Here is a 13,193-nt window from a genome sequence, read left to right as displayed (position 1 = left end):
GTACAGAAAGGGCATTAGGCATTTTGAAGATCTTTTCTTTGATAATCGTTTCGCATCTTTTCAACAACTCTCTGCTAAGTTTAATCTACCTAATGCCCATTTCTTTAGGTATCTCCAAATCAGAACTTCATTAATCCTTTACTACCCAACTCTCCTGAGATGCCCGAGGAAAAACGCTGTGGACTTGTTTCTTTCTATTAATCCACTGGGTAAGGGCTTAATATCTTGTATTCATGATAAATTTGATTAAAATTAAAATGGCCTGGGAGCACGACTTAAATATTTCCTTATCTGATGTGGTCTGGGACTCAATTCTCAAGTCAGTTAACTCAACTTCTCTTTGTGCTCGCCACTGTCTTTTACAGTTTAAGATTGTACATCGGGCTCACATGCCCAAATCTAAATTGTCCCGATTTTACTCTAACATAAGTTCTGTTTGTGACAAGTGCAAAAGTGGTGAGGCTTCTCTTATTCATATGTACTGGACCTGCCCTAGTCTAGAGAAATTCTGCAGAGATGTTTTCCTAACCTTATCCCATATTCTGAATTGCCACCTAGAACCTAATCCTCTGATTGCTCTTTTTGGTTCCTCGGCTGAGACAGATGTACATTTGAGTCCAACTAAATGTCGAACATTATCCTTTGCTTCTCTTCTGGCTGGACAGTTAATTCTTCTTAGGTGGAGAGATGTTGCCCCACCCACTCATGCTCAATGACTTAATGATATTGTGTCCGGTTTAGACCTTGAAAAAAATTCACTACTCGCTTCTTAATTCGGACATAAAGTTTCATAAGGTGTGGGTACCTTTTCTTGAATATTTTCATAACTTTTCCTTAGACTAAGTTTTTTTTTTCCAGTCCCTTACATTCAACTTTTTTCTTGGTAGTAGGCATTATTATCATTATTATCTTTTGTTCTTATTTTCATGTACAGTTTTGGGGGTTTGAATGTTCTGATTTACATTTCCTACATTTTGCTGTGGTTGGTCTGGAGTTTTTTTTTCTTGCGGAGGGAGTGGGTACTAACTTTACACGTCTTTAGTTTGGGTGCTTTTTTATCACTATTTTGAATCATATTATTGTGTGGTTATCTTGCACTGTATTAACCTCTTATTTTGGGCTTGGTTTTTTTGTTGTAGTGTTGTAGAAATGCATAAAAAAATCAATTAAAAAATAAATTTAAAAAAAGAATGAAATGACACTTAACAGGAACGGTGGAGGTCAAGTTGAGGTCTGGAAGATCAAGAAAACTTTCCGAGAGAACTGCTCGTAGGATTGCTAGAAAGGTAAATAAAAACCCCCGTTTGACTGCAAAAGACCTTCAGGAAGAGTTAGCAGACTCTGGAGTGGTGGTGCAGTTCTTCTGTGCAGCGACACCTGCACAAATATGACTTTCATGGAAAAGTCATCAGAAGAAAATCTTTCCTGTGTCCTCACCACAAAATTCAGCGTCAGAAGTTTGCAAAGGAACATCTAAACAAGCCTGATGCATTTTGGAAACAAGTCCTGTGGACTGATGAAGTTAAAATATAACTTTTTAGCCACAATAAGCAAAGGTATGCTTGAAGAAAAAAGGGTGCAGAATTTCAGGAAAAGAACACCTCTCCAGCTGTAAGCATGGGGGGGGGGGGGTGGATCGATCATGCTTTGGGCTTCTGTTGCAGCCAGTGGCATGGAGAACATCTCTCTGGTAGAGGGAAGAATGAATTCAATTAAATACCAGCAAATTCTGGAAGCAAGCATCACACAGTCTGTTTAAAAAAAGCTGAAGATGAAAAGAGGATTGCTTCTACAACAAGATAATGATCCTAAACACTCCTCAAAATCCACAATGGAATACCTCAAGAGGCGCAAGCTGAAGGTTTTGCCATGGCCCTCACAGTTCCCGACCTAAACATCATCGAAAATCTGTGGATAGACTTCCATGTGCATGTGATAAAGTTTAAGGGAATTGGGGGGATTCTCAGATTCCTGTAAATAATGGGTTAAGTACCGACTAGGTCTGTGTATTTTGTGGGTGACTACAGAGTGTTTGAATAATGTCTCACAGCTGCTTCTTTGGAGCAAGGTAAGGGTTAAAGTCCACACAGATCCACGTCTCCTGACTTTTCACACCTTTTGGTTTCGACAAAAGGCGGTACCTGATGGAAATTAGACAGAGGACATTCTTTTCTTAATTAAAGCACAAATTGGTGGATGTTTTTATATTTGTAATTTAAGTTTTGGCTCCAATAAACCAGGTAGGACATTCCTTTCTGTAATTGAAATGGCTGGAGTGCCTATCAAACTGGTTGTTCTATCGTATCAACAGTCCATTGACTTGTCTGGCATGTTTATAAAACTTACTGTTCTTTTGTATCACTGACCTTATAAATTGTAACAATTCCGATGTCAGACAGCAAACTTGCTGAACCGCCAGAGGGATGAGACGCTTCTCCCCCGATGTCGGGACCAAGCTCCCTTGCTGGCTGAGCTCGAAGAAATAAACCAATGAAAAGTAACGATCTTTTTGTGCTGCCATTATTTGATCCGTCAAATTTACGTGTACACAAGCAAGACGTCCCAAGCGTCTCGCAGAACTAGAAGCCTTTTGCAAGGAAGAATGGGCGAAAATCCCTCAAACAAAAATTGAAAGACTCTTAGCTGGCTGCAGAAAGTGTTTACAAGCCATGGGGGGGGGGGGGGGGGGTGTTACTAAGACCATGCAGGGTGCCCAAACTTTTGCTTCGGGCCCTTTCCCTTTTTTGTTATTTTGAAACTGTAAAAGACAGAAATTAAAAGAGTAATCTTGCTTAAAATATTAGAAGAATGTCATCTTTAACTTTATGCCTTTTGGAAATCAGGTCATCTTTTACTCGCTTAGCTATTCACAGTAACAGAAATTTTGATCGGGGTGCCCAAACTTTTGCATGGCACTGTACTTCTTTTCGTATTTGTACAATTTACTCTCTTCTACAATCTGGTTGAATACCCGAGTTGGGCAGTTTTTCACTGGCTGTTATTCTATAGATTTATAGAGTATGCCCACAAAAAAATGAATCTCATGTTGTAAATGATGACGTATAATATTATACTTCAATAATAAAATTTACTTTGAACTCTCTAATGCACCCTATTAAAGAGATAAATTGAATGTACACAACTCCAAATGCTGTTTGTTTTTAGAATAAAGAGATGTCTCCAAATAAAACATGTACAATGTCCTGTGTATGTTACTCAAAATGGATTTTCTGGTTTGTTAAGAGTAGGAATGCTCCTTTGATAAGTGTTTCTCTCGCAGTTGTTTTGCTTCATACTTGTTGATATGGTAATTGTATTCATTTGTTAACCAATGGGGAATGTTATTTTGTCTTGTGAGGCTGGGAACTTGGGGGAGGGGTTTTTCGCGGGCTTTTGGTGGAGAGCGGGAGGAGGACATCAAGGAAGGTGGACGTGCGCGGCACTGCTCGGAAGACCATCGGGCATGGTCCTAGGTGCGAAGACGTGGAGATCGGAGGAAAGCGACGAGGGGTCGAATGGTTCGAGGTTTGAGCTCCAACGATGTGCACTAAACTGACCAAACTTTGATAAGTTGGCGCCTTTTTGTTTTTTTCCCTTGCATATATATTGTATTGCTCAATACTCTTTTAATTTTAGTAAACTCTTTAAAGTGTATTTCATAACGGTATTTGTTGTGGGTTTGATACTGTGGGCGGGCACGAGGCATAAACTCGATTCTCACAGCACCTGCATGTACGGGAGGTGGGATTGGTGTGTGGCTGGATCTCCTTTTCCCCTAGACATATACCAGCCTGTTGGGCAAGTGTTACAAACATAACAAATTTGCAAACTGGAGAAAGGAGAGAGATGGCATGTCTTCAGAAACACAGTAATCTAACAGTATTAGGAATGATTTAAGTTTTCCAGAGAGACAGTTCTCCATCAAAATGAGGATGGGAGAGTTTTCACTGAGATATATTAAATTCCATAAGCCACTTTCTGAAAGGGAAATTAGGGCAAACTCAATAACTTTGTAAAGGAAAAATGAATATATACTTGAAATGGAAAAAAATATGCAGCAGATTTGTATCTTTGCAAACATGAAACACAGTCCAATTGACTTCCCAGCTCATGACTTTACCCCTCCCCTTCTCCCAGTTTCACCTATCACCTACTACCTTGTAATTCTTCCTTCCCTTCCCCACCCTCTTACTCTGACTTCTAATCTCTTTTTTCCCCAGTTCTGGTTAAGGGTCTCGGCCTGCTCCCTGCTGAACATCGACAGCTCCTCAGTAGAGATCGTTAAGAGCACCAAATTTCTTGATGTTCACCTGGCAGAGAATCTCACCTGGTCCCTCAGCACCAGCTCCATAGCAAAGAAAGCCCAGCAGCGTCTCTACTTACTGCAAAGGCTGAGGAAAATCCATCTCACACCCCCCATCCTCATCACGTTCTACAGGTGTTGTATTGAAATAACTGCCTGGTTCAGAAATTGCACCATCTTGGATCACAAGACCCTGCAGTGGATAGTGAGGTCAGCTGAGAAGATCATCAGGGTCTCTCTTCCCGCCATCACAGACATTTACACTACACACTGCATCCACAAATCAAACAGCATTATGAAGGACCCCATGCACCCCTCATACAAACTCTTCTCCCTCCTGCTGTCTGGGAAAAGGCACTGAAACATTCGGGCTCTCACGACCAGATTATGTAACAGTTTCTTTCCCCAAGCTATCAGACTCTTCAATACCCAGAGCCTAGACTGACACCTTGCCCTATTGTCCTGTATATTATTTATCGTAATGCCTGCACTGTTTTGTGCACCTTATGCAGTCCAGTAGTCTAGTGTAGTTTTTCACATAATTCAGTCTAGTTTTTGTACTGTGTCATGTAACACCATGGTCCTGAAAAACATCTCATTTTTACTATGTACTGTACCAGCAGTTATGGTCGAAATGACAATAAAAGTGACTTGACTTGAAACGTCGACTGTTTACTCTTTTCCATAGATGCTGTCTGGCCTGCTGAGCTCCTCCAGCATTTTGTGTGTATTACTTTGATTAATACAAAGTAATTAATCAATTTCCAGCATCTGCAGATTTACTCTTGTTTGTGATTAAGCTGTAACTGGGAAATATGTCCTTACTCACATCACAAATCATCAGGAGAGTCGAAGAGAGTCCAAGAGAATTTCACATTCCTGACATATCTTTTAAGCACAACAATAACAATAAACAAGGAACTCCTTTCAAAGGCGATAATTATCTACTAACGTTAACTGGTTGAATATTCAGGTATCTTTGCAGAATTATATATTTAAAATGGCTGCACATAGCAAATAGTAGAAGCCTTTGAATACTCAATACTGAGGTTTGTTCTGAAAACTGAGCACAAACACCTGGCACCAAAAATTACACTGTTGAGGGATAGTTTCCAGAATATACAATAAGGTGACTGTGATATGCCTTAAGTGATGTGGTAAAAATACAGGAGATGGCCGTTTAATGCCTTCCCAGATCTCAATTTGAAGTTTTCAATAATGAACAATTAACATGAACATTCAGCCACCATTTTCAATGGGACAGAAATAGAATGTCCCACACCCAATGACTGGCTTCATTAGCCTAAAGGTATCAGTTGAAGTTAAATTATGAGCAGATTTCCTGAAGACTGGTTCTCATTTTAATTAATGCATTATTTCATAACTGCAGAATAATCCCTAACAATCAGCAATGAGAGAGTGAAGTAAATAATGTTGTTTAAATAATTAGTGGATTCTGGACCAATACATTTTGGCTCGATTAAGTGGCTGCCCAATCAGATAAAAAGGCAAACTACCATTTAATTGAGCAACAAATTATCTACTGGAATTAAATACAGAACAAATTAGAACACTATCAATACTACTACAGTACTCTAAAACTGTGTATTAGCCTAATAGTTATTGACAGAGTTCTTTTCTTGACTATAAATGAACAAAATCAGCTCAAATTATCTTCACCCAGTGAAGATAATGGACTGCCTTCACACAACACTTTCGACGACTCCATCCTCCAAACCTTCACTTCCATCGCAACATTCAAGATGACTGTCTATACCTTGTAATTCTTCATAGTTCCCAAATTGCTGAAATAGTGAAATCGTTTCATATTCACTTCCAGCCGTTTCTGGCACCTGCAAGCCTCAAAGCTTGAAACTGCAGTGAGCAGACCAGTTCTGAATTGCCTTATTGCTTATTTCTCACCGACTATCAGCAACAAAACTCACTGTTTTCTGAACGCAAGCACACCTAACTGACACAATTTAAAAATTGCTCACTCTAAGAGGGTATAGTCCTAACAGCCACACAAATGCATGCAACTGATGCGAGTTCGAAACTGTTCAGCAAGTCTCCTGTTCGAACTGAGCGGCCTAGTGTCCCAAATAAATGAAGGGAACCACAGCTGTTTCCTTGTTTAGTTTTTGTTCTTTAAGATTGTCCCAAATAAGACACTGCCCCGAATAACTAATGGCCCAATTAACCCGAATCCACTGTACTTTAATTAAGTGACAAATATTATTTAGGATTTTGACCCATCAGAGAAGGTTCAGATTCAAGTGTGTTGTGGTCCTGCAAAAATTGACTTTGCAGATTCAGATTTATTTATCAATATACCTGAAACACAAAGTAAGAAATTTGAGTTAAAAACCAATAAGGATGTGCCGGAGGGAGCCTGCAAGTATGGCCACACATTCCGCTATGCACAGCATTACAAAGAAAACAGCAAGGAAAACAACAGCAACAGTAAAACACGCCACTTTCCTACTCCCACCCCAACCCACCCGCAGACAATTCTCCAACCCCAGGGCAGGCGTTCAGTCTCCAGGCTTTAGCCATCGACTTCCAGACTTCAGGCATCGAGCTTCAGCATCAACCCCTCCCCCCCCCCCCCCCCCCCCAACGACTGGCCAACGATGGGACCCCCACCAGCCCAGGCTCACTTGCTACCTGCTCACATGGACATCTGATCCTGGGCACAAGCTGACATCCACAGATAACCCCTGTCACACGTCCATGTCATTAGCCTTCAAGCATGGCAGCCCAGATTCCAAATGTCCTTCATCATATCGCTGGCCTTCAAGCACAGAGCAAAGGTCTAGACGTCAGATGGTCTTCAACACCCAGTCACCTAGCTGGCCTTCAAACGTGGCACAAAGGCTTAGACTCCAGCCTGACTTTTAACTCCGCCACATCCTTGTTCCTAACATGACCCTTAACTCCCATCTATGACCATAACACCACCCATAGGAGCTTAAAAAACTGTTGTCTATGTCACAGCGTTGACAAAGACCACAGTTCAGCATCATCTTAACTGGGATTCCACTTATATATCAAGAACAAGTATACCTTAGTTGCAGGGACAAGTTGTCAGCTACAAAAGTGTATTTGGCTTTCAGAGGACAAGGAAATGAATGCAGGAAATAACTTCTGCATATCACAAATATGAGAAAGCCTGCAGATGCTGGAAATACAAAACAACACACACAAAATACTGGAGGATCTCAACAGGCCAGGCAGCATCTATGGAAAAGAGTAAGCAGTTGACGTTTCAGGCCAAGACCCTTCATCGGGACTGGAAAGAAAAAGATGTTGGGGGAGGGGAGGAAGAAGTACAAGGTGGCAGGTGATAGGTGAAACCAGGAGAGGGGGAAGGAGCTGGTAACTTGATTGGTGGAAGAGATAAATGGCTGGAGGAAAGGGAATCTGATAGGAGTGGACAGAAGACCATTGAAGAAAGGAAGTGGGAGGAGTACCAGGGACAGGTGATAGGCAGGGAAGGAGATAAGGTGAGAGAGGGAAACAGGAATGGTGAAGGAGAGAAGGGGGGGGGTACAATTACTGGAAATTCAAGAAATCGTTGTTCATGCCATCAGGTTGGAGGCTACCCAGACAGAATATAAGGTGCTGTTCCTCCAACCTGAGCGTGCCTTCATTGTGGCAGTTGAGGTGACCATGGACTGACAAGTTGGAAAGAGGAATCGGGAATGGGAAGTACAATTGAGATTCAGTGTACTCAATTATAAACCACAGTAAATAACAGGCTCAAAATGAAAACAGAATATGCTAGAAATACTCAGCAAGTGTGTCTGTACCTGCGGAAAGAAAAGCAGATTCAACATTGCATGGCAAGGGTCTTTCACAGCTAAGTCACAGCTGGCAGCCCGCTTGCGCCGTGAGAGTCCGAAAGTCCTTATGAGCAGGGCTTTGAATTCCGTGTATTTGCCGTCCGCTGGGGGAGACCGTATGAAGTCCTCAACCTGGGCCACTGTGTCCTGGTCGAGGGAGCTCACCACATAGTAGTAACGTGTGTCCTCCGAGGTTATCTGCCGAATGTGGAATTGGGCTTCTGCTTACTGGAACCATAGGTGAGGTCACAGCGTCCAGAAGCTTGGCAGTTTCAACGAAACTGCATGAACAGATGCGGCGTCGGTCATCTTTAGCCCAAATATTGTTTGGGCCATCGGGGTCACCAATTGTAGCGGTGTGCTACACACAGCACTGAAATTACGACATGGAGTCGATGAACTGCAGTTACAAAAAGATTTTATTCGAACTTCGTGGCCTCGCTTTAAAGCCTTCCTGATCCCGCCCTCCGCGGGCGCAGATGCTGTAGGGGGCACGTATTCACAGTCCTGTCCCATGCGCGGATGCTGTAGGGGGCACGTATTCACAGTCATGTCCCACGCGCGGATGCTGTAGGGGGCACGTATTCACAGTCCCGCGCGGGCTTTTCCCCTTGCTGGTGAAGCAGACTTGGCGCCCTTTTGGGACTGGCCTTTATGCCGGCGCGTTGGCTATTTGTGAGCCGGTTCGAGTGCGCTAGGAAATGGGTCGCCACAGTATCTCCATTGGTATTTCAACTCTTATCCAAAGATTTGAATACATAATTCAGGTCAAGATTTAAGATTATTCATCATGCAAACATCAAAACATACAGTGAAATGTGTCACCACTATGTTGAAGCACAGATGCTTCTTCTTGAGAGAATTACACATGCCTCCAGCTTAAAACTCAACTATTCTAATACAGGGGAAGCTGCAGATGTTGGATCAACAACATCAAGTGCTGTGTCGTACGACATGGGCGATTGTGGTCTTCCACCTTTCTTTAATCTCAGAAGTTCTAATAAGCTCTTCAAAACTTGAGTCCATCTCTTGACGAAACTCACGAAAGCCATTCACTGTCAACCGTGACTTTTCTTCGACCAGTTTACCCCATCACTGCTCAAGCTCCTCTTTCCTCAGTAAATGTCCCACAGGATTTCCAGCTGCCGTTTCTGATTGATATCAGCTTTCTTCTTATTCCACCTTCACACAACACTTCCTCAACTGTTACTCTGTCCTTCCATGATATTTTCATCATTCATCTCAGAAACATTTCTGCAGCTTCGAGCCTTCCTCATTTTGCTTTGATACTGTCCAACACTTAGAAATCGTGTTATTTTTTAAGTATCTTGCTCAATAGATGTAGGAATCTAGAGCTAAATCTAGGGTCAGGTAGTATTGACATGGAGTGGGGGGGGGGGGGAGAGGGCTGTGGAATTATATGCAGAATTAAAAGGGCTAAAACCTAACTGACTTATTGGCAGCTTGACAAGTCGTGTTGTGAAAATCATGTATGAACAAAGAAGACAACACACACAAAATGCTGGTGGAACACAGCAAGCCAGGCAGCATCTACAAGGAGAAGCACTGTCGACGTTTCGGGCCGAGACCCTTCGTCCTGACCACCAGCATTTTGTGTGTGTTGTTGTTTGAATTTCCAGCATCTGCAGATTTCCTCGTGTTTGCTCTTCAAAAGAACAAAGAGGTGTTTGTTGCACGAGAAAGCTTCTCTGTCTACATTTATCAAAGTATGTATGTGATAACAAATGTTATCAGCAGCAGCCCAGACTGTTCTTGAGGGCTCACTTGATTTGCAGGTTTTCCCAGGCGCTGGAAGTGGGGATTCTGTTTTGCCAACTAAGCAACACAAGCTTGCTAATAAATAATATGTACTTTTAAGTAAACTGTTTTTGACAATTCCTGCAGAGGGAAGATAATGCAAAGAGAAGAGGGGAAAAGGTGTGATAGTTGTCAGGAGCACGAAGCAAATATGAAAGACAACAGCACTAGTTGTTGTCCTGACTAATCTTCATCATTCTATTCCACAGAAACTGGATGGCATCCAATATCTATCTGGAAGTCATCCCAAGTTCTGATCCCCATCACAGCATATTGCTCCAATTTCCCCAATTCTCAAATTTCTTTCTCTTCAGCATCGAGAAAGCTGTTAACCTTGTGCAAGGACAGCGCAATAAGTGAGAACCTGAACACGAGAATTCAACAAAAAGGTTCTGTCAATTATTCCTCCTTAAGGAAGCACTTTAAAATCTCTCACTTGAACTGCGTTTCTCATCTACCTTCATAAGTTCTAGTGTAAGAAGTTTGTCGGGTACATTTTGAAGTATCTTTGGAACTGTTATGCTTGCCAAGCTGAAGACGCTCTATAAACAAGTTATTAAACAAAGAAAAATTGATATTAATACAGACAAGTGGATAGTTCAGATAGCTAGGGGTGAACTGTCAGCAAAATTAACTAACCTATATACAAATTGTATGAGGGAGAGATGCGAGAGCAAGACATATCAAAATATTAATATTGTATACAACATACATAGAACAGAGAAGTGTACAGCACAGGCACAGGCCATTTCACCCACAATGTTATGCCAAAGCAACTAAAACATGAATCAACGAGCAAACACAAGGAAATCTGCAGATGCTGGAAATTCAAACAACACACACAAAATGCTGGTAGAACACAGCAGGCCAGGCATCAACCCCCCCCCCCCCCCCCAAACACTAATCCCTCCTTCCTACACAATGCCCTGTTCCCTCCATCTTCCTCATTCAGACATCTCTTAAGAGCCTCGAATGTATTTGCCTCTACCACCATATCAGGCAGTGCATTCCCGGCATCCACCCCTCTCCGAGTATCCCACTCACATTTCTTTTGAACCTAACCCCTTTCAACTTTCAATGCATGCCCCCTGGTACAAGACATTTCTACCCTGAGAAGCAGATACTCCCTGTCCACTCTACCTATGCCCCGCATACTCTTATAAACCTCCATCAGATCTCACCTCAGCCTTCACCACTCCAAAGAAAAGTTAGTTTGCCCAGCCTCTCGTGTAGAGACACACGCATTATGTTAAAACTAAAACACAAAGCTGTGAAGTGATCAGTGATTTACAGTAATGTACTGGAGTGACTGCGCTGCTAACAGGGTGCTTACTTTGGGAGTAATTCCAGTAACCCACTCATGGAAATGGTTCAGTATGATTACGACATTCACTCTGTCTGCCACAAATGGTGGTAATTCCAGCATATGCCGAATCTCTTGCGTATACAATTACAGTATTGGTAACATTGCTCTGGCTTCAAACTGGTGACAATAATTTAGAGGATTTGGCAGAAAATACTTCTAGTAGCTCTCCGCTGCTGAAATACTTCGGGCAAACTTGTACTCCTTCCCCTAACCCCTCCTCCTTATTCTGGATTCTTCCTCCTTAGTCCTGGAGGGTCATGGACTGAAACATCAACTGTTTATTCCTCTCCATCAATGTTGCCTGACCTGCTGAGTTCTCCAGATTTTGTATGTTTATTTAATGTTTTTCTTCTTTTGAATGCAGCTTATAGAAAAGTACAACACAGAAACGCCCAACAGGCTATCTCGTCCGGGCTGAACCATTTAAACTGCCTAGTACCATCGACCTGCACTCGGACCATAGCTCTCCTTAACTCTCCCATCCACGTAACTATCCAAACTCCTCTAAAACATTGAAATCGAGCTCGCATGCACCACTGTACTGACAGTAAATACAAAGTACACTGCAGACGCTGTGATCAAATCAACACGTACAAAAGCAGGTCGGGTAGCATCCTTTGAAATGAGCAGTCAACGATTCGGGCCGAGACCCTTCGAAGGGTCCAGCTTTTGTACGTGTTGGCTGTACTGACAGCTCGTTCCCCGCTCTCACCATCACCTGAATGAAGTTTCCCCTCATGTTCCTTTTATACATTTCCTTTTTACCCTTAACCTATGACCTCTCGATGTAGCCTCACCCAACCTGTGTGGAAGAAGTCTGCATGCATTTACCCCATCTATACCGCACATAATTTCGTACACCTCTACCAAAACTCCTCTCGCCCCTCTACATTCAAACCTGTACAATCTTATGTGATGCTACTGCAAGTAAGTTTGTTACCACTCTTGCGAATACCGATATAACAATACACCTGACTTTGCTTCTACAGGTTGGCGGCCCCGGGGCAACAGAGATGCCGGCCGGCCGTCCTTCAACCTTGTCGGCGCTTCCCCTCCCCGAGTATCGCCCCGGAACTCCGCTGACTTACACTGGCCGAGAGAGCCCGCCGAACGGTGGCTGTGAGGAACCGACGGCTGTAAAAACTCCTGCCGAGGCTGCTCCACACTCGACCCAGGTGCCCGACCACCGCCGCCATCTTGACCGTCTGCCCAGGTTGCTGCTGTAGTCTATTCTGAGCGCGTTCGTAAGGCGGAGTGCGTATGACGTCAGAACGCGGGGTTTTCGTAAGTCGGGAGTCCGCCCGCTGAACGTGTTCAATACTGCGGTGTCCGGGTCACAGTCAGCTGACTGCCCTCGGAAAACGCTCCCACTACCACACAGAGCTGGACAAAAATAAAATCAAATAATTATACCATTAGATGATAAGTAACCGCGGGGTAACCAACTCTAATTAAATTAAGGCATGAGTTGGTCACCTTTGCTCGAAGGGACCTGACTTGATCGAAGCGGCAGCAGTGGGCGGGGAGGGGGCTGCGTCCCAGACTCGCGGGTTTTGATTGGCTAGAGCTATGAGGAACTAATCGACTGCAGGCAGAAACAGAAAATGCCGCGGATGATTGGCTAGTGACAAAGAGTACTGCGAATAATTGGCTTAGAAGGTGCTGTTGGTAATTGGCTAGAGGTGGAGGGTGCTGCAGCTGATTGGCTAGAGGTGGAGGGCGCTGTGGCTGATTGGTTAGTGCAGTGCTGTTGATAATTGGCTAGAGGTGGAGGGCGCTGTGGCTGATTGGCTAGAGGTGGAGGGCGCTGTGGCTGATTGGCTAGAGGTGGAGGGCGCTGTGGCTGATTGGCTAGAGGTGG

General features: G+C 43.3%; 1 protein-coding gene across 1 annotated transcript in view; it reads right to left on the bottom strand.

Moving 5' to 3' along the window:
* bckdha (branched chain keto acid dehydrogenase E1 subunit alpha) overlaps positions 1-12,704 on the bottom strand; it is a 57,999-nt gene extending 45,295 nt beyond the window's left edge. Inside the window, exon 1 of the mRNA XM_059950903.1 lies at positions 12,421-12,704. Within this exon, the coding sequence (XP_059806886.1) occupies positions 12,421-12,528 (108 nt within the window). The 5' untranslated portion in view covers positions 12,529-12,704. The remainder of the gene's footprint in view (positions 1-12,420) is intronic.
* Between the last annotated feature and the right edge of the window lie 489 nt (positions 12,705-13,193).

The sequence above is a fragment of the Hypanus sabinus genome, chromosome 26 (genome assembly GCF_030144855.1).
Source record: "Hypanus sabinus isolate sHypSab1 chromosome 26, sHypSab1.hap1, whole genome shotgun sequence".
Lineage (NCBI taxonomy): Eukaryota > Metazoa > Chordata > Chondrichthyes > Myliobatiformes > Dasyatidae > Hypanus > Hypanus sabinus.
This window is presented reverse-complemented; position numbering and strand designations above follow the sequence as displayed.